We start from the raw sequence: 25,833 nt of genomic DNA on the forward strand, positions 1-25,833 counted from the left end.
TCTGGTTTGGTAGCAGCACAACTGTAAAGCCCCAGAGGGGAAGCTGGCAGAGAGAATGAATTGCTGCAACTGTAAGGAAAAATATGGAGATTAACGTTGCTGTTACTAAGGGGTTAGGTTTGTGGCAAGAGGCAGCTCCACCAACACAGGGAAACAAATGGAGATCTTGGGCACAAGATCTTTTTTTCACTTCAGGTCTGAAAACTGGCTTGTGAGCTTAAAATCTGTCTTTCCCCACTACTATAGCCCACTGCCTTGAATCCTTTTCCGCTGTAGAAAACCTAAGGAAAGATACTGCCTCTTCCCAAACATTGCCCTCAGCTTACAGTGCTTTTGAAGGTACTTGATATGCACCACTTCAAACGATCACTCGGTAACCTGCAGCTTCACAAATTCTTCTCGACACCCGTTTTGCCCTCTTCGGCGCAGTACGTTCCCCCCGTTGGCGTTCCTGTGCTGGCTGCGTTAAGCCCAGCGTCGCAGCAGCCGCAGTTTCCGAACCCCAGTCGCCTGAGGCATCCGCCGGGGCTCAGCACCGAAGGGGCCCAGCGGGCCGCACTCGCGTTACGGCAGCCTCTGCGCCGCACGGGCGGGGAACGGCATCTGCTGGATCTACGAGCGCGCTTTTGCCTTGACCCCACCTCGGTCCCCGGGCCGCCGACTGGCTGCTCCCTCAAGCAGCACCCGCTACCGCGGCTGGTGGCGCATGCCCGTGGGGCGGCGAGCATGCGCGCAGGCGGGGCGGGCGGGGCGCCGCCGCCGCTCCCGTCGGCCTGTGTCTCCCGCCGGGCGTCGGTGGGGGAGTGAGCCCGCACGGGGCCACGCGCGCTGCCATGGTCAGCGTGGCGGGCGCCGAGCAGGGCGTTACGGCTCCTTTCCCCTCTCCGGCCTCGCCTGCGGCGCTGGGTAACGGCGAGAGAAGCGAGAGGTAGGGGAGGGCGGCAGCGAGGTGGTCGGTGCGGCCTGTGCCGTCCGTCCCTTGCTTTGGCCGCCCGGTGCGGCCTGTCCCGTTCCGCGGTTGCCCGGTGCCTACCTGCGGGCCTGCGGCTGCCTCAGTGCGGCGGCGGCCGGGAGCTCCCGCGGCCCGCATAGGCGTGTGGGTTCCGAGCTGACCGCCGCCTCCTGCGGCCTCCCTCGGCGCGGGCAGCCGGCGGGGGTCGGCCGACCCAGGAGGGGAGTCAGGCGTGGGGCCGCACCGCGGGTGTGGGTGCGGGTGCTCGGGCGCGAGTCAGCTCCGGTCACGGCTTTGCTTCCAAGTTGTCCGAGTCAGTGAAAACTGCCCGAGCCCCTCAGGTGGGGTGGGCTATGGATGCTATGGTTTTGAGTGGCGTTTGCACTGTGCTTTTTTTTTTTTTTTTTAAAAAAATCTTATAATTTTATATATATATATACACACATGCAATTGGATTTTGGATTAATAATGTATTACCTAAGTAGCAATAGATTCCAAATTTTATACTTGGTGTTTTTGAGGTGTGTGTGGTGAGATGGGCAGGGGGAGTTATCAGATGTCTGTTGTGGTTTGTAACAGAAAGTGAGTCTGTGGGATTAAAGAAATGAATGAACAAAGTGAATACTTCTAGCTAGATTATACAAATCTGTATACTTATTGATGCAGATGATTTAGAAAGTTTCTTAGTAAAGTGCTCTCAAATTTTCTAATTTTATTTTATGGAAATGCTCCTTCTATATCACATGATGTGCTTCTACACATGTGATAGCAGAGAAGACATAGGGAAAATGAAGTGCTAAATTCACTTTGGTGTAGGACAGCAGGCAGTCCCATCCTGTGTTCCCTCTGTGCTAACAAGTGTTGTAGCTCCAGTCATTGTGTCCAAGCAGCTGCTTTGCCATGTCTGTGCACCAGTTTTCCAGCTTTTCCTTAAGCTACTCTGAATTGACTTGAGATAATTCTTAAAACACAATTATGTAGTCTAGTAAGGGTAGCACCTTGCTTCCCTGTTGTTTGTTGTGGGTTTTTTTGTTGGTTTTTTTTTGATGCTGTATAACCAAAGTTCTGGTCCAGCACCCATCTTCTCTGCCCACCTTAACTGTGATTTCTTTGAATCTTCTGCAACACACAGAGGATCATTTTGTTGGTCTCTGCAGGCTAACCTGACTGATGCTCCACCAAGTGCGGTCTATACCTTCTCACTGGGTCTGAAGTGAATTTGTATAGTGAGGAGATTGCAGGCATGGATAGTGATACTTCACTTGTGAACTTCCATTTCCCATAAAGCTTATTGCTTTGCTGTTGCACAGTACGGAGCCTGCCCAGCACCAGGGAGGGGCAGAGCAGGGAATAACTCTTGAGCAATTTCACTAGGGCACGCTGGAGACTTGATGTGCTCTTGAAAGGGGAGATGAGGTAACATTTGTCTACAAGACAATGAGGATCCTCTCGCATGTTGGCAGTGTAGGTTAGCATGCCTCCTTGTTGTATTTAAATAGGGAACAATAATATGATGTGTCCTCAGAATACAGTAAATGCACGATGGTTTTCATAGCTTCAGAAATTCTGGGCAAAGTGCAGCATTTCCTCAGAAGGAAAACAGCAGTGCCAACCTGTTAAAACACGCAATGTATTGTTGGGACCAGGTTATGAGCATATTTGCATGATTTGGAAACAGTTTAAGAAAGTATTTCCTGGGCAGGCTGCTTCTCTCAGCATCCTGCTGCTTAATGTATCAACAGCTCCAAGTGGAGCAGAGATCATGTGTGGTCAAAAAAGAGTCTGAAGGATGGAGCTAGGATTTGAGATTTTATTGGCTTTGGGAGGCATTTTTATAGGGGAAAAAACCATGGATTTTATTATGGCCATAAAATTCTACAGCTGTAAAAAATGCAAAATGCACCTTTATTTTTCCTTTTTTGTTTTGCTTTAGCACACGTTAGCTGAATATAGGAGCCCAGAGCAGTTTAACATCCCCCTGAGTTTATGCAGTCTATTAGATATTCCCTGCTAAGTCAGTGACTTCCATGCATTGTCAGGTCTGGTCAGCAAGCTTACTTCAGGACTGGGTTTGTTTGTTTGTTTAATTCTTATTATGGGGTATATTGAATTTTAACCATAGTAATTAAATGGTGCTGGATGCGCCTGGAATTTAAGTAGCAGTGTCCAGGCCAGTTTAAACAGTTTGCTTGAAGCAAGAGTGATCATCCACTTGCCTAGCATGTGTTTTTTTGAAACATATTTCTTAGATTTTAATTACCTCATTATTGCTTTATAATTATAGATAATTTGAGAAGTATCACTTTTGTCTTGTAATCACCACAATTTATTCTCAAATCAGAGGGAATATATGAAGGAGGAGGTGGAGGAGTCTGCTGAAGATGAGGCGACTGAATCGAAAGAAGACCTTGAATTTGGTGAAAGAATTGGATGCCTTTCCAAAGGTTCCTGAAAGCTATGTGGAGACTTCAGCGAGTGGAGGCACAGGTAGGCCTTACTGGGATGCTGCTGTGATTCATGTTGGCTGTTAGCTCAGTACAGCGTGCTCTGGGAGTAGAGAGTTCAACAGGAGTAAGACAGGCATCTCTCTCTGTTCACTTGAAAATAGGCAAAATAGGTTTCTTGATTTCTTTTGTGGATTGACAGAACTCGTCTTCGAGTAAACATAGTCTCTTATCCAAGCAGATGCATTCATCACTCATCTGAAGGGAGATTTTTGTGTGAACCTGGTGGGTGAGACTTCAACCAATGTAAAGGCTCATTCTAAAAACTTGTAACCAATTACGATTGGAAGAGCACTGTGCCAAGGCTGGAATAAAATGTTCTCACTTGTCTCGCTAAGCCCTTGTTTCTGGGTGAGACTGTGTCACCATAAGTTGAAATGCAGGTTGGATTCAACTCTGTGCTTCCATAAAAGACGAAAAGCATTCTCTAGAGGTGTTTAAGAGCTATGTTAAGCATCAGGATGAAAAGTAGCTTCCTAAAGCATTCTGTCCTGAAGGTGTAGTTGATTTTCAAGAATAAGGAAAGCCCTTTGAAGAACTGAAAACTTCACTCCAAGGCATGTGCTTGTACTGCCCTTATTAGACACTTGAACTTCTCTCAAAAAGATGTAGCTGTAACAAGTACCTTTTCTATATGTATTTGAGCAGAAAATTGTGCCTTTAACTTGGATTGGGTTAGAGGTAGCCTGATCTGCAAATAATGACTTCATCTGTTGGACTATTGGAGTTTGCAGTTAGATAGGAAGCTGCTAGCAGTTAGTTTGAAATGGAGGATTAAAATATCTCATGTACGATTATGTCTGAAACTCAGTTGAATAAAACGTACAAGAAGCAATTGCAATCTACAGATAAGCTTTTGAAGTCATTATGCCACTTGTAGAGGTAAATATCACAAGGATCTGTATTACTTTGCTGTGTTTCCTGAATTGTGCTGTTAATAATTAAAGGATTGTTGTATATAAAATAATCTCTAATAGCTGATGAAATAACTCTGTTAATGTTAGTCCCAGCTCCTGAAAAAGCAAGTAAGTTGTTTTTATGTTGCAATTCACAGAAAAACAATGATTGTTTAAAAATTCCTTTTTTTTGTAGTGTAGCACCATCCTTCAGAGAGAACCTCACTTTGGTGAAGGGTGCCTTAAGGATTTCTCAGCACCAGAAGTTGCTTTAGCATTGTTTCGTTTATCCCAGTAACCTTAAAAATGACAATATAATATTGTCTTATTCTATGCCATTATAAAATCTGTATATAATATTCCTGTTTCATTCAGGATTAAAGTGCCAGGCTTACTTTCTGGTGTGATAGTGATGCAAAACATACCAAGAGTATTCTCAGACTTTCAATGCCTTCACACCCATTGCAAAAGAAGTACTGTTCTCTCATACAGGCTTAGACTCCAGCTCTGGGGCTGGGAGAGTCTTCAGAAAAGAGGATCTGTCTTTGGAAACTGTAAAACTTTATCTTCGTGTTCAGATCCACTGATACCTTTGCTCAGAATTACCCAGAAAGCAGCTACAGCTCTAATTGTTTCCTTGTGGCTTTGGATGGGCAGTATGGCTCCAGCTTTTCTGTTGCATAGCTGTGGTGAGTCTGGCCTCCTGGGATCTGAAAGGAAATTGGTAGCCAGAATAGTTCACTGTTTCTTGGATCTGCTTTCACAGTATGCATTGACATGAAGCTTTTCACATATATAATTGTTGCACAGCTTCAGCTGAAAGCTGGAGATTGAAATGTTGCTGATCAATGCAACAGTCAATGGTTTCCATAGGACAGCATGTTTATTCCCCCTTGCTGCCACCTCTGTCTGGCCTGTAGACCGCTGTGTAGTGAGTTGAAGCCTATGAACAATAGGGTTGTTTTTTCCCAAGTTGGTCTTCACAGACTCCATAGAAATACTCCACATAATGGAAAACAAATATCCTGCAAATGGAAAACATATCCTATCAATAAGCTGTACAAATCACTACTGTGCTCCGTAACTGAAGGTTTTTTCCAGTTTAAAGCTGTGATTTAATACAAGGGATATAACAAGCGCTTCTGAGCATCTCTTTCTGTGTTTCTGACTGTGGGTAGCAGGATGATCTTCCCTTTGCACAACTTTGCAAGTGTGATGAATAGGCTGCTTTGGAGATAAGTGATGCACATATACCATTCAAACATACCAGTTAGTTTTTTCTGAAAAACAATTTCAGATCCGTTCTTCACTTACTTAGCTGTTGGTAGAATGGATAGCCACGTGTTGCTTATGGCCAGAGGGAGAATTGTTTACAATACTGGGGTGGGAGTCCTGACTATGCAGCTGTACACCAGTAATACAATCAGGGCAGCTTTTTCTAACTGGACAGTGCATGTATTTTTCTTGTCTGCTAGCTTCTTGGCTCTAAAACTAGATATAAAAAATTTGTTACAAAAGCTTAGGTTGTAGACAAGTGGAGGCTTGAAGGGACTTCAAGGTGCACCTTCTCCTTCTTTCATGCTTGAATTCAGTATTGTGTTTGCCTAGACCATCCCTGACATCTGTGGGCATTTTCTTTTGTATGTGGAGGAGGATCTAGTTCTTAAACCTTCCACAGAGGGATTTCACAACCTCCTCATCATTCTAGTATTTGATTGTACTTAATATCAAAGGTTCTTCCTTGATGCAAAGGTAGGACTTGTTCTTTTCCCCTCCCACGTAAAATCAAATACTATTTTGAAAGTAGCTTATGAATTCATAGATCAAACATACCAGTATTGTACTGGTAATGCTCAGATTCTGCAACATCAGAATTTTGTTCTGCTTATGTTTCTGTATAGTATTTCTCACAATCTAAACTTCTGGTTTTTTTGCTTTTGGCCACTCAGTTTCTCTGATAGCATTTACGACTATAGCTTTCCTGACTGTAATGGAGTTCATGGTGTATCGGGACACATGGATGAAATACGAATATGAAGTAGACAAGGATTTTACGAGGTAATTTCTATTCATTATAATTCCTTTTAAAATTTAAGTTGTCTGCATTTCAGGAAAGAATAGGTTTAAAATGTTTGTGTGACCTACAAACAATTTATGATTGAAATTAAAAATGAAGTACTAAAGAGACTTGATTTTTCTTTTCTGTTGATTGATTTTTGGTTTTTTCTTTTCTGGAATGCATGAAGAAGAGAAATGGAAACTTATGCAACAAAGAAGTCAAAATAGTGTAGGTTTGTTGGTGAAGGAGTCCTTTGAGGAATTATTTGCTCACAATTCAGAGGACATTGTAATACGTAACTCCACTTCAGCTAGGTAAACCCACTACATTTGCATGATGCTTACTCTAGTTTATACAGTCGTTATTACCATTATACTTTGTGCTGCTGGAGGTGAACCTCTGGCACTCAGAACTTTGACTGTGTTATCTAAAGGTTTCTACTGATCTTGCCTCCAGTTCCAGGCCCTTAGATCAGCTGAAGATACATTTGCTGCTGATTTCATGTGCTTGTCTGGTCTGTGTTCAGCTTTCTTCTTGGATGGTCAGGCAGCCATGAGCCCATGGGGATTTTGTGCACTGACCACGTATAAATATCATGCATCTAGAACAAAAATAAATTTAAAAGCTGTTTGATTAGTTGCTGTGGAAACAAGCTAAAGATACATGTATTAATTGGGTATCTTGTACATCAGAAATACCAAAGGTTTCTGTAATGAAAAAATAAAAACTATGAGAAATTAAGGGAGATGCATCAAAAACTCAGAGTAAATCCAGATGGGAATTTCACATTTTGAAAATGCCTTTTTTGAAAGCATCTTTGCTGAAGTAGGTTATTTCCCTAGTGAAGCTATCATGTGGGAAGGGTAGTCTAGCAGTTCAGAGACTATTATGGGACTTGGGAGATGTCCTGCTGCAGGTTTTCTGGTTGGCTTGTGGGCTAGTCACTCAGCCTGGGGTTAAAACAATGGATATTGGTATCACTTTAACTGCTTTTCTTCTGTCTGCTGATCATGTCCCATCTCAAGTTGAGCCAGTGTTGAATCCCTTGCTTACATGATTAGCTGGTGGTCAGCTCAGTTCCCAGAAGCTCCCAGGAGGTGATAGAACCATGTGATTATAGTGAGGGGATTCATTAATTGTAGTTTAAATTGCTTTCATGAAACTAACATGAAAACCAATAGGAAATGGCCAAAATATTAGGGAATGCCACAGAATCAGGCTTCTGAGATGATGGATTTTTTTGGGGTGTTAGGAAGAATTATGTTTTACCTTCCCTTGTTAATGGAAATATTCTGGATAATGGTCTTAACATACAAGGCAATTTGCTATTATGGGAATGGTTTTGAGAAAACAGGTCTTTCCAGGAGCAGTACTAGCAGAACCATCAATCTTTATGACATGGCAGCATTTTCTGGGAACTGGCTTTAGCAAATTCTCAGCCTGATCTTTAATGTCCTGAGGAATTCTGATTAGGATCGGAAATAGAGTGGCCTGTCTAAGGACAGACAGGAGAAAGATGCTTAAGTATTTACTCGGGTTTAGATTTGTAACTCCTGAATTGTCCTGATCTACTGCATTCTGTGGAATTTATTGCACTGTTGTATGAGGGGAAAAAAAAAGTGTAAAATACTGAAACCTGTATATTCTTGATAAGAGTCTGACAAACTCTTGGGCCAGTAATATTTCCAGAAAATCTGTTAGGAGTTTCAGAGTAAAACTCAACAGAGCAATCTGATGCTTTTATCTCTTAAGTAACGAGTGGGCATAAGAACTTTTAATAATTAAAAAGCCCATCTGATTCACCCAAATTTTAAACAGCTTAAGTTTATATTGGTGTAAACTTTGTTATTTGACTGTGTTTCTGCAAGTAATCTGAGGGTTTTAGTAATACATCTTTTGATACTTGTGCTCAATGTTACTTATCAGCTTTTTGCCCTTTTTTTTCTTTCCAGTAAGTTAAGAATCAATATTGATATTACAGTTGCCATGAGGTGTCAATGTAAGTATTCCTTCAGTGAAGTTTTGAAACACTTTAAAGGGTCTTCAGAGTATGCATTTACTTGCAATATAGTTGGATGTTGTTCAGAATACTGTTAACTGTGAGATTTCTTATGATCTTGATGGTGTATGACTCACAGAAAGAATTAGTAGGAGATGTGAAGAAAAGTATTTCTGCCATCTCATTCGCATCTTGCAGAACTTTGCTTTGTCTGTCAGCAAGAAAAGCATCTGTTGTTCCAGGCAGTCTCTAGCTGGAATATTCTTAAAAGCTCATTGTGAGACACGACAGCAGCAGGAATTTATCACAACTTTTATTTATTTATGAACTTGACGAATATTAATTTGGTCTACTGTTTAACAATACTGGAACCGTCAGGTAATATCGTCCTCATGAACATACGGAGGCCTTCCTACTTAAAGGCAATGCTACTATTATTTTGATACCATTTAAGTATGGTACATCAGTGTATTATTAAAATTTCTGGGTTTTTTTTAATTTGAGAAAAATGAAATGTTATCTTCTGTTTTGAATAGTCTTGGTTTGTATTCAGTGCTTATGAAACAAGAAAAATATTTATGCATAACAGATCCTAGAAAGCTTGTATGTGTGGTTCATATAACAGTTCTTTGTAGGTGTTACATCATGGAGAAAATACTGCAAATTTTAGAAGTTTGTTTCTGGTCACTGTGCATCAGTTAATGTTGAAGATTAGATAGGTTGAAGAAACAGGAACTTATACTGAAAGTTCACTGTACTGTGAAACTTTGTTTCAACTTGAAATGTTTTTTGTTTGTTTCTGATCGTGTGTATGACTTCGTATTTTTCTCCCTCTTTAAAATAGATGTAGGGGCTGATGTTCTGGATTTAGCAGAAACAATGGTTGCCTCTGCAGATGGGCTAATCTATGAACCAGTAAGCTGATTTTTACCTTTTTACTTAAAAATTGCTATTTACTTTGTGCAAATCACTGCTGGGCTGGTTTGCTTGCTTGTGGGTTTTTTTCACCCCAGTTGGACTGCACAGAACCTCCCCAAGTATTGTCTCATTCTTGAGTGAAGTCTGTAGTGCTTGCCTCAGGAATTTGCTAGGGAAATAGGCAAGCACTGGGATTTCTGTTAAGTTACAAGAGCTTCAGGAAAAGATGCCAAAGTTACAAATGCAAAAAAGCGAATAATTCAAGGGACACACACAGAAATTTCCCTACTTGACCACTACCTGTATTATTTAAAGTGCAAAGTCATTTCATAAACTCCAGTTAGTGGTACCAGTTGTGAAGTTGATTATAACTTCCCGCTTCTTCCTGCACCCCAATTCTCTTCTGGGTTTCATGGATGGGACTTCAATTCTTCTTGCATGTTTTATTAGATGTGTTATTTTTGTTTCAGGTAGTATTTGATCTCAGCCCACAACAAAAAGAGTGGCAAAGGTAAAGTACGGAGATGCCTGTCTATGGTTTATATTATTTGTACTGGAAGTGACTTTGAGGTACACCTAAGTCACATGACAGAAGTGTATCTTGGGTCTAGCAGCTCCTGCTTGTAATTTAAGAGTGCAAACCTGTGAAAAGATACTAATTTGCTTTTCTCATGATTTGAGATCTTTGTTATGGAAAAAATTGGCTTTGGTCTTATTTGTGGAATTGGGTCATGCAGTTGCAAGCCAAGATGTATGGACTCACTCAGCTTATGTTTCCAAATGAGTGTTTGGTAGCCAAGTTTTAATTGTGGTTTCAGATGCGTAATAGCTTGGTGCTTAAATGTCAAAGCTGAACCATAGTAAGAAATTGGCAAGTTCTTGCAAAAGCAAATGAGTTTTAGTCTTTCTTATGAGTGAATTGATACACTGTTTATGATTTAAACTAGAATAACCTGGTTATGTGTGTGTTCACCATACTCGTAGTCATGTAACAGAACCTGAATCTGGCTAAGTTTCAGTATTCACACACAGCTGTGAATACCAGAGCTGTAAGCTCTGTATAAAATAACCATTCTCAAAGTTTAATGTAACACTTTAATACCAGCATAAGCCTTGCTAACTTCTTGATTTATATCCTGCAACTGAAGCTGATAATTAATTGTGAAGTTATTTTTTGCTTTACTGTTGCATGCTTTCACACTTTGTCTGTGTAATCTTTAGGATGCTGCAGCTAATTCAGAGTAGGCTGCAGGAAGAACATTCTCTTCAAGATGTGATATTCAAAAGTGCTTTTAAAAGTGCTTCTACAGCACTGCCACCACGGTGAGAAATATTGGAATTTTGTGTCATCATTCCCCCTTTCCCCTGCCCTATTTAATTAGACTTCACATTTTAGTGTGGGTATGATTTACCTCCGCCCAGAAGATGAGAAGGCCTTTTTTTTTGCTTTAAAATGCTTTTTATTACATTTTAAAATAGCATACTTTATACTGGCTTTGGAGAGCTGTTGTTTTATGAAGGCCTCTGGGGTTTCCAACCTGGAGAATGTCTCCAGCTTTTGTATTTGTATTTATAAGTATGTGCATATGTATAATATATACACCCCTTTTTAGTCCATTTTATCTGATGCTTCATCCTTAATGTGAATTAGTAATGCCAAAGCAATACTAAACTCTTCTTTTATTAAAAATGAAAGAATATCTTTCTGTCCAGCAACTTTTAAGAGTCCTACTATTAGCTGTGACTAGACAAGCAAACCATAAATAGAACAAGCAAAATAAATCAAGCACAATAAAATCCAAACAAGCAAGCCATAAATAAAACAAAGCAAACACCAAAAAAAGGGTGTATGCACTTCCCATGTTTTAATTTCCCTGTCTGAGGACCAAATACATCCTTTCCTTCTAAGGCGAGGCTGAAGAGGGCTCAAAATATGTGGATTTTTTTTTTTCCCCCTCAGTTAAGTGATGTCTTCAGATTAATTTAAGTCCCTTCTGTGCCTCTGTGATTCTTGTTAGTGCAGTATTTGAGACTGTATTTATGCTTGAGATGTGGTTAAAAATACATTTTTTTTATCTCACCATAAGGAGCAGATTTGGAAATATGCTCTGAGGTGTGGAGATCCCAACAAAGGTGGGAAGAGGAAGGTTTCATAAAAAATAAATGTTTAAAGCTGTACTTGCTACAGTGTTGTTAACGTGACTGATGTGTTTTGTTCTGTTCATTGTAGCGTTAAAACTTCCCCAGTGAACCATTTTTGCTAGAAGTAATTGGGGAAAAAAAAATCCCCAGGGCAGCAGTATACACTGACAGTCTTATGTTTTCTGTTCACATGTTCAGGTATCGTAAGTTAGCTTCGTGGGCCAGATCTCTGAGTACAAGTAATGAGCTAAAGCTTACAGGTTTCATCAAACTGACCTTTATTAGTTTCCCTCCCTTCAACCATCTCTGCTGTAATTTCAGAAGAATACAATGAGGAGAGGTAGATGATGATGTTATATAATGATAATGCTAGGGAAAAGAAATCTAACTATACTGCTGTTATTTCTGATAGACAGTGAATGTTCTTAAGTACTCTTTATGCGGTTTTTGTTTAAACAGGGAAGATAATTCATTACAGTCTCCAGATGCATGCAGAATTCATGGCCATCTCTACGTCAATAAAGTGGCAGGGAACTTTCACATAACTGTGGGCAAGTATGTTCTGTTGAATTCCTGGAAATAAACGAATTGACTTTACATTCTGTATAGTGCATGTGTGTTGTGTGTGTATGCTTTTACGCTTTTGAGTTATCGACTCTTTTTCATTAACCTTCCCATACACACGCTTAGTATCATTTTCCCTCTGATACCTGTTCTTGAGTGTTTAAAGCCAAATTTCTTTGGCAGTGCAGTGCATTGTTGCAGTGTAGTGGTTATGAATTCCAGTGTCTTACAGGATGAAAACTCTTGAAAATAGATTCTCTGTAAGTGTATGATGTAGAGTGGATTGCTTGTACTTCCCTCCGTTCTTTGGGCCTGTCTAAACTTCTCTTTTCTGTTAGTATGCAGTTCACTAACATGATTGAAGTATAGATATGTGACATTTCATTGCTGAGATAACATAGTTATAGAACCATAGTTAGGGAGCTCAATGCCAGTTCACCCTGATTTGTGGAGAGGCTTTCTGATACGCTTCAGCAATGGCATCAGCTTATATACCCTACATACAAACTTCTGCTAACTCTTCTCAGTGCTCTCCAGTTCTGCTGTCCTCACTTGTCTTCCTGCCGTCTCTGTCACCAGGGATCTTAGCACGCAATGCGTACTCTCTGATTTTACCCACATGTAATTCCAGCTGCTGTTTTGTCTGAATATTTTTCCAGATGTCACTTCTGTCTGGTCTTGTACCACCTTTCTGATTTGCCCCAAGATGTCCAACTTCCTAAGCTCTTGTCAAAGCTGATCATTTCAGCCTTACTGCCATCACATCTCTCTTCCTGTCTCTAGTTCTGCAACACTTAATAATCTCTTGCTTTCCTTTGCTTCCTTTTGCCCATCATTACATTTGTACTTCTACCAAGTTGCTCTTTGTCTTGTAGTTTGGTTTGAGGTTTATTTTTATGGCTTTATTCACTGGCCACCTTTTGTATCTTATTGCCTATTTATTTACTGTCATCCTGTCTTGACTGATCTCATGGTCTTTCTCTGCGTTTTATTTGTCGAAAACTTTCATGCATTTAGTAACGATTTAACTTGAGCCTAAGTAGGGAAAGTTTCTTGCATTGTTGGCTGTGCTGGTAGGAATGAAGTGTGGCTGAGGGACTGTTTTACAGGCTGTTTCTTCCAGACAGACTTGCACTTTTTCCTCCCCTTTTTGCATTGTTACCAGCTTCTGCATTGTACTTTCTTTGCAGATCTACAAATAAGTGTCCAGATCTGAAGTTAATTTGCTTAGTCAGGGAGCAAATACAGAGCATAGTTAACTTGCTTAGTAGCACAGCAAGTATGGTAAAGTTCTCATCAGTCACTTGAGCAGTTCCACAGCTTTTCACAGTACGCCTTGGTGGCGCTTCTAGTAGCCTCGTGGCTTGATGTGGTTTTGACCCTAATTCTGTGTAAGAGGGTTTGCATGAGTCTGCTGTTCCTGTACCTTGTCATTCAGGCTCTCTGCACTTGGCAGTAATGCAAATGTCATTTTTGTTTTTTATATAGATACACACATTTTACATGTATGTGTATTTTAGAAACTTTTATATATTCTATATATTTGAACAGGTTATGTTATGCATACATAAAATACGAATATATGCACATATTTTCTATCTACATATATGAAAACCATTTATTGATAGAGAGGGAGAAGTAATTTTTCTACATAGTTCTGTTTAGTAAAATCGTGTCTTTTGTGTGGATTCATGAAACAGATTTTTCATAAAACGTATCTCTTGCTTTCTTTAGGGCAATACCACACCCTCGAGGCCATGCACACTTGGCAGCCCTTGTAAGCCATGAGTGTAAGTTTTTTTCTGTCATCTCCATATGAACGAGTATCATTTTGTTCAGACTGCTGTCTCCTAATTTACATGTTAATATAGGTTGCTGTTGTAAAGATGTTCTAGCTGGGCAATTGCATTGTAGAAGAAAATAAAGAATATTTATTGAAATGTTCTGACACAGCAGTGACTTACTTTCATACGTTTAATGCTATTAGTATTATCTTTAGGTACTTTGGACTGAAAACCAGGAATTTCATAATGTATCTGTGTAAAACAAAATACCTCTGAGATTTTTTGTGTTATCATTACTGTAGATGCAACCTATTTCCTGCGAAATCTGTTTTTAGAAGGTTAAAAATTTCTGACCTTTGTCCTTAAAAACTTCATTTTTAGGTTATAAGTCTAGAAACTACGTGTGTGTTGCTGCTATACTTAATGCAAGGCGAGGGTGATTCACTGTAAGAAATGAACTTGGTGTTGGTTAAACCTCCAGATGTGTTAACAGATTCATGGGCAGACAAGTGTATAATATTATAGATCTTAAATACTTTTGCAAAATCAGGCAAGGGTAGTAACTTGGAAGTTGCCTCATGCTTCCCCTGTACGTATAATTTATGAAATTTTAGACTTATTAATATCATTGCATGCAAGAACTGTAGAATAAAGTAAGTATTTGGTCAGCTAGAGATTGCCTGTCGTAAAATTTTAACTGTCTTCAGCTTCAGGGTTTCAGATAGTGTTAGAATTTGTTTCGTAAGTTCTGTCTACAGAAACTCAATTTCTTTGTTAAATATTTTCTATTTGAGTTTTGTGTACGTGATACAGTCATAGGCACAAATGCAATAAAATGCACGCCAGTGTTTGAAATACTGTGAGAATGTGAGAAATGGGTGCATCTTTTTCTCCAAGTACAGAATCTCATAGTTTAATAATGTTTAATTTTTCTGTATTGTCTTTCAGCCTATAACTTCTCTCATAGAATAGATCATTTGTCATTTGGAGAGCTTATTCCAGGAATTATAAATCCTTTGGATGGAACAGAAAAAATAGCATCAGATCGTAAGTATTGTGTGTTTAAAAAAAAATAACCTTGTTTTCTATATTTTTCCAATAATTACATTTAAAATATTTCATGGTTCATGTTCCTCATGTATAAATAAAGGAGTATAGTAACTTACTTCATAGAGCTACTTACGCCTTATCCTCTGACTTGCCATCTCTAAAATCATCTAATACTGCCACTGTCTCAAAAGTCAGTTGGTCTGTTGACTGTTCCAGCCAGAATGGCTTACGGTAGTTCAGTGTTTGTTCTCTTAAGGAATTGCAGGAAGACATAATGCAGTTGTAAACGTGTAAGCATGCTGATTGCTCTAGAAGAATTCTCTTCGAAATCTGTCCAAGAGAAAAACTAATCAGTTTACAAAGGCTTCCAGCATTGTATAGACAATTCAGTGGCTAAAATCTATTCAAACCACCATTGAGATGTATGCAGAATGTGACTGTAAGAAACTTGCTCACTTCTAGTGCCCTGGAAAACACTATCTGTGTGTTTCATTTGAAGCTTTGAGTGGCCTGACCTTAATGAGTCGTTTCATTACATGGGTAAAAGTATGTTTCTCTTAGTACAAATGTAATGCTGGCCTTGCCCACAGAAACTAACTTTGTTCATGCAGATGGTGCTGAAGTAGTCTTGGCAGTGCTGGGACTCCTTGAGGAGCATCCCTAGTGTGAATGGCTTAGCTCATTATTTTAAATATTGTTTGTTTGATTTACTTGTCTCAGATGGTCTATGACTCTGTACTTAATTCAACAGTGAGAATTGTTTTCTTCTAGACAACCAGATGTTCCAGTATTTCATCACAGTTGTGCCAACCAAACTCCACACGCATAAAATTTCAGCAGAAACGCATCAATTTTCAGTGACAGAAAGGGTAAGTAGAACAGAAAACCATGCAGAAAAAAATATAACAGTGATGTGAAAATGGAGGCTTAGTTGTGCTGTGGTTTTTCCTTTTAGTGTGAAGAGACTCTTTGGAATCGGACGTTAGAATTAATGGTGGATACGCAATCATTTCCACTTCACTGGATGTTGGGGACATTCTGTTAGGTTTAGCTCTATAGCCTTGTGTGTAGCTTTACGAACATTTAATCCACCTTTAGCTTTTTATCTGTGTGGGAAGCAATAAAAAAATGAAGCTCGCTTGAATGTCATGACCTTATTTGTGGTGTTAGAAATGGAAACAAAGCTAGTTTGTATGAAAAACTAATCACACAGAAAGCATCTCTGTCTCAGCTGTCTTGTTTAACCTTTGTTGGACCACCAGCTTCAATTATTCTTCAGGCTAGAGAGCTTCTACTTTTGGGCTTGGAGAGGCTTTTAATTCTGAATCCATAAAGAAAGTACCTATTACAGCATAGTACATGGGCAAATCATAAGGTACTAATTTTAAAGGCTGCTGTAAATAAGAAAAAAAACTTTACCTTACATGTCTCATTTCCAGAAACCAAACTCTGTTTTGATCTTCTATTCAAAAATCAAAGAAATAAAAAATACTTGCAAAAATTTTAGCTAAAACAGCAGATAAAGTGAGACGTAAGAAGCAAGCCTTGGGTTGGAAGGAAAGGCGGAGATTAGGAGTTCACTGTAATACAGTTTGTGGTGTTCTCCAAGGGAGAAGTCTTTGTATTTTCTCGCAACTCAGTGCTGTGCTTCTGAAAAATACATAGCAAGGGGAAGTAAGATGGAGGTGATATCTTGGTGTTCAGCTTGGGACGTGCAGACCGCTGGCGGGAGAGGTTTGCTCTAAAACTCGTGAAAACTGGAATAAAGAGGAATTCCATAATGCATTATATTCCCACCTCCTGCTGGTCTAACAGTCTGCTTCATGTTTTCTCTGCACAATCTCTATAATTAAAGCACTCCTTAATCTTCCAGATGTCAGTCTACTGTTTATCTAAATCCTTACTGCATTTTTTCATCTTGTATTCATTTTTTCTCTCGTGCTATAAAGATGGTTTCTGTCAATTAACTGTGCAGTCTTAGGTCTGCATTTTTTTTGTGGAAGTTTTTTATGGAAGTTGCAACACAGTCACAGGTAGCTTAGGAAAAAGCATGTGAATAGTGGAGGTAAAGTGGCATTACATACTTGATTGCTCTCACTGTTTCAGGAGGTAGCCCTGTTGCCTGTAAAACTTCTTTGTCTTTACCTTTGAAAGCCAAATACCCCCAGCAGATGAGCTGGAAAAGGCTACTGGTAACAGTTATTGTCTGAACAACTTAATGCATTTATTTTAAAAGAGCAGATACATAAGCAGATGTGGGAAAAGGTGGTCAGCTATCCATGGCTAAAATGTGAATACAGTGGGGTTGAATTGCCAGTGGTGAACAGAGTGGGAATCAGAGTTTGAAAGGTGCGCAGAGCCCTCTCCACTGTTGTTGCTGTTTGAGATACTGTGTTTGTGTTAAGTTAAACGTTTCATTCTAGCAAGACTTCACTGAGATATCTGATGCAGGGTTAGTTATTTTCAGCAGGTTTTAGCAATCAGAGCTGAAATCTGTAGCAGCAGAAGGTAGAAACAGACCAAAATCATCTGTGGAAAAAGAGTTGTGTATCTTTTGAGGGTGGAGTTTTGGGTGTTCCGTTTAACTTCATATCTTTTTTCACCATTTGACCTCAAAAGACCAGTAAGGCTTAGAGAAACAACAGAGGAAGAACAAACAAAAAGCTTTTTGTCCCTTGCCAATGGCACGGTTCTGTTAACTACCTTCAGTCTTCCTTCCTGGTATGCCTGATAATCCATCTTCTAACGCTGACTGTTGTCATACTCTTGCAGTAGAGAAAGCGTTGGAGAGTTTCTGTGACCTGGTATCATAACTGATACATTGTTTTGGGACACGCTTTACTTTGGTAGCCAAAGAAGCAATATGATTTATATCAATGGTAGCTGACTGGAGAAGTTGCTTAGTCTGTATTTTCCAAAGCAGAATTCTGCTTTTTTATTTTGTACTTTATTCTGCATGGGTTTTGGGCACAGCCTGTTAAATCTACAGATGGATGGAGCTGCGATACATTGCTTTTCTGCTCAATGTTATTTGTCTGTCTTCTCTACTCTTATTAGCTTAGATATAGCTGAGTTTGTCTTCAGTCAGTTAAGTTCTTTTCTGCTGCCCTTGTACATTTTCAGCCAACCTTACCTGGCAGTGCATTTATCAACACCTTTTGCTAACAACAAAATTAAGTTTCTTTCAAAAGTTTGCTATAAAATTGTGCTGAGTTTTTTTTCCCATGAAACCTTTTATAAAAGTAGAGATTTATAGCAGCCACACTCTCCCTATCCTCCTCTTTGATGTCTTTTTGGTTTAAGAATTTGGGCAAGCAAGAATATGGAAGGTCCTGGATTAGGACTGGGACATCTGATCTGTTTAGAGTAGTCAGGGTAAGCTAGTTGGTGTTTATATTGAGGTGGATTTCTTGCTGTGTGACTGTTTGAAATGACCTGACTGACAAAAATTTTGAGGTGTCTAAGTTATCTTTTCTTCCATTTTACCAGTTAACGGAAAGGGTGCAGCCAGAAATAGACATATCATGCAAGTAAGCTTCTGGCTTTGTGGCTGTTACAGTCGTGAGGGTTTTTATACCAGATGGTACCAGAGCAGGATAGTGAACATCAATATGCAGCACAGAAGATGAGTGACCGGGAAAGTAAAGTGTCATTTAGTGATGTTTGACTCTTAGAAGGTACTGGCCAAAGCTATCTCCATGTTCCCTGATCTTCTGTTGGTTGTTAACTCTGATTAAGTAGTTTTTTGTCATATCTATTAAGATTGTTTTTCCTAGGGACTAATAAGAAGTGACTAACTTGTGTTTCTCTTCTTTCAGGAAAGAGTAATTAACCACGCAGCTGGCAGCCATGGGGTGTCAGGAATATTCATGAAATACGATATCAGTTCACTGATGGTGACGGTGACAGAAGAACATATGCCTTTCTGGCAGTTCTTAGTGAGGCTCTGTGGCATTATTGGGGGAATTTTTTCAACTACAGGTAACTGTCAGTGCTTTCCCTCATAAGTTCTATCAGAATGTTTTTTTGGTCATAGTGATTATATTATAGGTAAATTTCAGGGGACTCCTGAACCTGTAGCAGGTTGAAGTGCCCATTGTGTGCACTGAAATGTGCAAGGAAAGCTATTCATTTTGGTGTCTCAGTATGCTCTTTCTGCTGTTCTGAGAGGTTGTTTCCCTTTTGGTAGCTATAGCATAATTTATTTACCTCTGGAAGAGCAAGTATATATATATGTGTGTGTGTGTGTGTGTGTATATACACACTTGGAAATCTATCTTTATTTATACACATATACACACACACTAACTTATGATATTCTGCATATTTCCTGTAGCTGGGGTCCAATACTAAATCAGTACCAGAAACTGAGATAAAATTTCTGTCTAAAGTAATTGGGAGGATTTTCCTTGTGTAGTTTGTCAACGTACTGCAGGATTTGCTCCTTCAAAGAAAATAAACTAAGTTGAAAAGGTGCAATTCACTTATTAGTCAAGACATAATAGGGTATCTTGATTACAAGTTAGTTCTTGGCTTTCACTTGAAGAGAGCAATTGAAGTAAGCTGCCTTTTGAAAGTAGATGTTTCTGTTCCACAGAATGTATTTTCACCCCTGAAGTTAGGGGAGAGGAGATTATATGTGCTTGAATAGCTTTTGGTTTAGCTTTCATTGATGCATTTCAGAATGTTAGAATTTCCCCTGCCCTAGATGTTTTCTTTTTTCTGATGTTAATTTCTCAGAGCTTTACATACAGGTTTATTGCACTGTGTCCTATTTAAGTATCACGTTGAGTTTTCTTGTAGTATTTCTGTGAGTACTACAGTTTAACTGCTTGTGACAATGTATATCTTGTTTGGCATTGCAGGAATTTTACATGGTTTTGGAAGATTTGTAGTAGAAGTTATTTTTTGCCGTTTCAGACTGGGCTCTTACAAATCCACATCGGTAAGAAAACCTTTCTCGAAGTATTAAATAAGTGGTGCGGCTACCTGAGAATGTCGGGACTCAGTCCTAGCAGAATTTAAGACGCTTGCAATGAACCCTCCCCTTGACATGCATATGAGCAGAGATTTAACAGCTTTTAAAAACAGCTGGAAAACCTGACATGTAAGGAAGAAAGGGGTTTTCCAAGAAGCAAACTTAATGAAACTGAGTCTCCCAGAAGTTTCTCTGCTACATTCCCTCCATCATTGCTATTACATTCTTTTTATTTTCATATTGCTGCAAAAATAAAATGTTTTCCTAGGCCTCATCAGGATCTCTCATGTATGCTTCTTCTGCTTGGCCTGCTGACCAAACAAGAAGCACTGTGTGCTGTCTGGAATCAGTGTTGCTACTGATTAGCCTGCAGGCTTGCCAAGCGATGTGAAACTGCAGTCTTCACCGTTCCCTCCACTGGGATTGCTCCTCTAGCAATTACTTGCTTTAATTTTACTTTTTTTCCCATTTAAGCTTGTAGGTAGGCTTTAAGATTTCTGCCTTCCTCTCCAATTTGAAGTTTGCCAGCTGGCAAGGCTATGTGAGTGGGAGAGAGGAGCGAAGACAAGCAGATTTGTGTAGCTTTTATTTGAGAGCAGGCAAAAGGCATACAAGAAATGCCCAAGAATTACAAAGTGTGTGTTTTGGGGGAGGGAGGGGAGATTCTGTTTTTGGACAAGCCATTGATAACACTTTGTTTCTGTTTGACTAGGTCCCACTTCCTGATGGCCACACAAGCAACCACTTACCTCTAATTACAGACAACAGTACGCATTAGCCTCCTGAGGAAACTTTCTTTCTTCCTGCCTGATACAGAAGACAGTTTTTTATAATAAAGAAAACATTGTGCAATATGCTGAGACAGTGCTGGCAGGCAGCAAACAGTGAAGCCTTTACACAAAAAAAGAAAATCTGAACAAAAAAAACCCAACAAAACAATTTCTGTAATTTTCTGTCTTTCTAAGTGCACGTGGAGTCATAGGAAGTTGTGAGACCAGTGAGGTGTACCATCTTCTGGAGATTAAAGGAGCATTGCTGCCAAAACAGTATTCACGGTTGAGCTGAACGTCTTTGCGATGATTGCCATTGACACTGAAGCCTCTCAGTGATCTTGGTTCTGTGCCTGAGAAGGCTGGCAGACTCCAAGGAGAAAAGAGTGCAAGTGGGATGCATGGAAGGGCTAGGAAGCAGACAAAGAGGGACAGAAGAGCTTGGGTTTCTCCTGGGTGCACAGCCTGGGGGTAGGGTTTTCTTGTTCTTTTGTAATGATGGGGCTGGAGGCTAAGAAGTTGTTGTTACTGGTGGGGCGTTATTCTGGAAAATCCTGAAGAAAGAGGGAGATGAGAGAACTCGGACAGTAAGGTGGAGCCCAAGCTGTGATGCTGGTCGTAGCCACTGCCTTTCTGTAGTTCCACCATTCCTTGGTGGAAGAAACATTGTGGAGCAGAGGAGTTCCTCTGTGTTTTCACACAGCTGCTTTGCCAGCAGTGAGAATGTCTCTTCTGATGTTAATACGGGAGCGCCCAAGGGCTCTGACACACGGGTTCCAGTGTGTACTTTTTTTGAGTTGGAATAAGAAGCCCTTTAAATAAGGCATTTGACACTAGTTTTGGTAAAAGGCAAGACTCATCAGGAAATCTTTGTACTCCTTTTTCTTGGTAAAGAATTGTTTTGCTGGAACCTTTGTTTTACCCCTGCTGCTAGTGTGTAAGTTATGGTATGTAAATCCTGGAAAGGGGGAGGAAAAAAGAGCAAGAAACTGGCTTGGTTCAGCTGAACACTGCAGAAACATGGAATTTGTGGCATTTCCCAGGCAGGGAGCGGTGGAGTTGGTAGTAGGTGGCTTCAGGGAATGTGAATCATTTTGCTACAGACAGATGATGAGAAGGGATCTGCACAATTGGTACTGTTCATGAAGGCTTTTGTAAAATAAATGAGAGCAGTATCAATTTTATATTGTAAATATGCTACAGACAGATGATGAGAAGGGATCTGCAGAATTGGTACTGTTCATGAAGGCTTTTGTAAAATAAATGAGGAGAGCAGTATCAATTTTATATTGTAAATATGCTACAGAGAATGAATGTTATTAATGCAGATGGTGCTTTGAAAAACTGAACATCCTCTTACTGCTGAACTGCTGGCCTGCACCTGTGGTCGCAGTTAACTCCAGCAGGGTGAAAACATCATAATATGATTCCTTCTCAGCAAAACTGATCTAATAATACATTAGGAGATGATGCTGAGCCTGGCCTTACTCACCATAGAATGAATATTACAATTGGGAGGGCTAATTATGGAAAAATAAAAACCTCTTTGGTGTCAGATTTCACTGACTTCTGTTGATGTACTCAACAGGACGCTTGGATCTTGGTGACGAGCACAGTGTAAATAATGTCGCTGATTTTGCTATGCAAAGCAAAGGGCTTTCTAAACTAAGAAATTATGTGAAGTATTAAATAAAACATGGGAAATGAAGAAGGATCTTTATTCAGTTCAACTGTTAAGAATGACGAAAGTTCAAGGAAGCCGTGTCCTTGTGGTTGGCAGCCAGGTTTGGGGTTTTCTCTTCCCTGCCTTTGTTTAACACCGATTAGAGCTGCAGCAGCTTCAGAAGCTTGCCCTCGGTGAGCAAGAAAATCAAAAGCTGTGCATTTTCTGTTCCCATTTCTCTTTGGCATTTCCCTCTGAGGTTTCTTCCCTACTTCTGCTTGGACTGTTTCTGCTTTGGGCTTTGTACTGATACCTGTTTCTTACCTGCCTGGAGCAGACTGCTGGTGGGAGATACTGACCTCGGTTGACATTTCTGTACCAGAACTGAAATGTTATTTTCTATTCTGACATAAAAGAGCCAAGCGGCTTGGTATGTCTTAAATCCTTGTGTGACCTATTTGTGGTGTTCTGTCAGGAGCAAAGTTGCATGGCAGCTCGTTGCTTAAAGGAAGAGAATTTGGGATCAACTTCCAGATGTGAGATGCTGCATTGCAAAGGAAATACAGGATCAGTTGAACCTGTGTTGCTGTGCTCTTTGCTTTCTCTCCACAGGGGGGTTGGTTCTTGCACTAGAACTGCTTATGCTTGTTCCTCACGTTGTCATTACCTTAACCAGCATGTGCAAGGGTGTTCCAGAGAAAATAGTAGTTTATAGCAGTGACTTCTTTTGGTCATGCTTATTTACATTGTGTAGAAGTGAGTGTAGTATAGAAAAATGAAAGGAATGGGTGTCCTAAGGGAAATGGAAGCCCCAGTGTTGATGTGTATCTCCTGAAAGGGAGGATAGATGAAAAAATACCATTTTCTGGGTCAGGAAACATGGTCAAAATTACGTATTTTTATGTTTGGCTCTTACACAGCGTTGAGGAGTGAGAACATGGGAAGAAGTTTTGACTCCTCATATGATGTGTTCCTAACATGCTGTGTGCAATTACTCTGTCCCCCTCAGCTGTCTTTTTGGGCAAAAAGCCTTCCCCACTTCCAGCTGGGTGGTTTGGGCTCTGCTCTGCCACGCTCTTTGGTTGCAGGTTGTGTTAGCAGGAGCAGGGTAGCCTTGGCTGCCTCTAAGACTGGGAATGCTATGTCCGGATGTGAGTGTTCCCACACCCCTTGAGCTGCAGCTCAAGTGTCCCGTATCACAGAAACCCAGCGCCAGCCCAAGAGGTCAGAGGGAATGGGATCAGGCAGATCTCTCCTACGGCTCAAGGGGAAGCACTGAGCTGGGTTTTTAGCAGCACAGGCCACCCTTGGCTCTGTCATCGTGAGCCATAATCACACAGTGTAGACAAGAAGTTGCTGTAAAGCCTTTTGAGTTAAGGTGACACACTTCACTGTGCTCCTGGGTATGTGACAAATGATTTCTAATCAGTGGAAGAAGAAGGTGAGGACATAGCCAGCCCTGGCACCTGCAGGAGTTCAGTAAGGGAGCTTGCTTGCTTAATGCTCCCATCACTGGCAGTGTTCAAGGCCAGGCTGGACTTTGAGCAGCCTGCTCTAGTGGAAGGTGTCCCTGCTCATGGCAGGGGGATGGAACTGGGTGATCTTTGGAAGGTCCCTTCCAACCCAAACCATTCTGTGATTTATGGTACAGCAGAAAATGGGACAATGTGTTTCCTTGGGCAGGGGAGGCTGTGCAGGGCAGGTACCAGTTCTGTGGAGGAAGCAGCAAAAGCAAAAGAGCAGAATAAAAACTGAAGATGTGATCAAACCCCACAGCTGTGAGAGAATTTTGAGCAGGGGGAACTGATAATGAGTGACAAGGAGTAAATGAATGTAATTTATGATATCGCTGTCTTCTAGATGAGTGATGTGCTGTGCTCCTGAGTCAGGTGAGGTGTGCGGTGCTGGGAGTATGTTAGCAGTGTGATGAGGCAGCTGTGGAAGTCAGGCTATGATGGATCCTCCTGTACATTGTGGCTACTGTCTTCATGCTGCCTGTTGCTCCGTGTTTCTTGCCACCTCTGTGTGTACAGATGCCTGTTGTGGGACAGATGCCAAGCAGAGTGAAGTGGGTGCATGACTGGAAATTTCCCTACTTCAGGCTCTTTTCATTCTTCCCCTCCTGACTTTTCTAGCAGATGTCTTGGGGCTGTTGCTCGCAGCGAGGTGAGGAAGAAATACCCGTGTGTCTGCAGCACGAGAGGGGCTGGGATCACCGGTGTAGCAGGCTTCCTTTAATAAAGCAAACCCAAGCTGCTCTCCACTGCCCTGAAATCCTCATTCTAGAAATAGGGGAGTTATTGGAGAGATAATTCATCTCTTTCCATCTCAGAAGCTCCTGGTGAGCCCCTCACTGTTGGTGCAGTCCCCGACCTGGCTCTGCTGCTGTGGCTTTGCCCTGGGATGGACACTGCATGGAGCTGGGCAAGGGCTCTCCCTCCTCCACCTGGCCCTGCCCAGATCCTCATGAGCTTTTCAGGGACAGATCTGACGAAGTGAGCCCTAATCCTCGGCGCAGTTGCTTAGGAATGGCCAGAGGCAGACATACATTTGGTACAAATGCAGCTGCGATTCACCGTGCCAACGAAGCAAGGTCAGGGAGGCAGCTGTAGCCTCATCCTTTTGTTACCTTGTTCTTTGTGAGACGATCCAGTGCTAGGGGTGTCCTTTGTAACTTGCTACTGACGTAGCAGGAGGGATGTGTCACCTTGATCACCCCTCTGGTGGCATTAGTGATACTAGAACTGCCTGCTCGCTGTTTCTTCAGAGGTATCCAAGTGCTGCAGCTTGTTTTTTCTGTGAAGACGGAAACTGAGAACAGCTGGTTTGGGGATACTTGCAAGGATCTCTCTCTGGTTTTAAAAGGCACGCCAGGGGTGTGGGAGGATAAATCTACTGCATGGATTGCTTACACGGATTGGTGCTTCGGTAGCAAAGTTACTTCTTGTAAAGACACTTTTTTCTAACAACACTCCATTAATGCAAATCACGTTTAGTATTTGGACTTGGTGGGAATTTGTGGTTTACAGAAAATGTTTTTGTCTGAGTGTATTGTTAATGTATTAGTTAATGCTTCAAGAAGCCTTAAGGGTCCCTGCCTGCTGCCTCCAGTGTCCTGGCAAAGGTTTGATGCTGCATGTCTGTCCAGCTCTAGAGTGCTGGTATGCATTTCAGCTGGTTTACTCGAAGTGCGATGACATGCTTCATCTTTCCCTTCTGCCCTGGTTTAAGTGTCCTTTCCAAAGTGTTTCTGGTTACTGCTGAAGCCACGACACTGGTATTTCCATCTTTCAGCCACAATAGGGCAACTGAGTAGCAACAGCAGTTTTATGCTTTGTTCTCCTGATGTGTTGGAGACATGCCTGTGTGGAAGGAAACTGGTGCTGGTCAAACCTGGCACGGTCAAAGCCCAAAGGGCTTTTAAACCAAAGAGCAAAAAAGCAAGTTTGTCCAGAACAAAGGCTTTGACTGAAGAAAAGTGGTTGGGTGAGGGGGAGCAGAACAGGAGCCCCTCGCCTGTGCACCCTCGTCTCCAGGCCTGTATCCAGGCAAGC

General features: G+C 41.0%; 1 protein-coding gene across 4 annotated transcripts; it reads left to right on the top strand.

Moving 5' to 3' along the window:
- The first annotated feature begins 549 nt into the window (after positions 1–549).
- Positions 550–22,459, top strand: ERGIC2 (ERGIC and golgi 2). Of its 4 annotated transcripts, none has more exons than XM_080628997.1 (14): positions 550–928; positions 3,294–3,439; positions 6,302–6,410; positions 8,364–8,410; positions 9,255–9,325; positions 9,799–9,839; positions 10,550–10,651; positions 11,930–12,025; positions 13,769–13,824; positions 14,767–14,865; positions 15,640–15,737; positions 18,687–18,849; positions 19,789–19,813; positions 20,559–22,459. In XM_080628997.1, exons 2-14 carry the CDS (start codon positions 3,334–3,336, stop codon positions 20,599–20,601), a joined length of 1,056 nt encoding a protein of 351 aa, XP_080485123.1. In that variant the 5' UTR covers positions 550–928; positions 3,294–3,333; the 3' UTR covers positions 20,602–22,459. The 4 variants fall into 4 exon arrangements, with proteins under 4 accessions (XP_080485123.1, XP_080485125.1, XP_080485122.1 ...); XM_080628996.1 differs by having other exon boundaries at positions 551–928; positions 19,734–19,813; positions 20,559–22,457; XM_080628998.1 differs by lacking the exon at positions 550–928 and adding an exon at positions 6,599–6,725 and having other exon boundaries at positions 3,422–3,439; positions 19,734–19,813.
- Positions 22,460–25,833: the final 3,374 nt, after the last annotated feature.

This window comes from Psittacula echo (genome assembly GCF_963264785.1).
Source record: "Psittacula echo genome assembly, chromosome: 1".
Classification (NCBI taxonomy): domain Eukaryota; kingdom Metazoa; phylum Chordata; class Aves; order Psittaciformes; family Psittacidae; genus Psittacula; species Psittacula echo.

Excerpts from the sequence above, each read along its gene's own strand:
- ERGIC2 (XM_080628996.1), top strand. The coding sequence starts at position 3,334 with ATGAGGCGACTGAATCGAAAGAAGACCTTGAATTTGGTGAAAGAATTG. Across the intron at positions 9,326-9,798 it reads ATGGGCTAATCTATGAACCA|GTAGTATTTGATCTCAGCCC; the intron begins GTAAGCTGATTT and ends TTTTTGTTTCAG. Across the intron at positions 10,652-11,929 it reads TCTACAGCACTGCCACCACG|GGAAGATAATTCATTACAGT; the intron begins GTGAGAAATATT and ends TTGTTTAAACAG.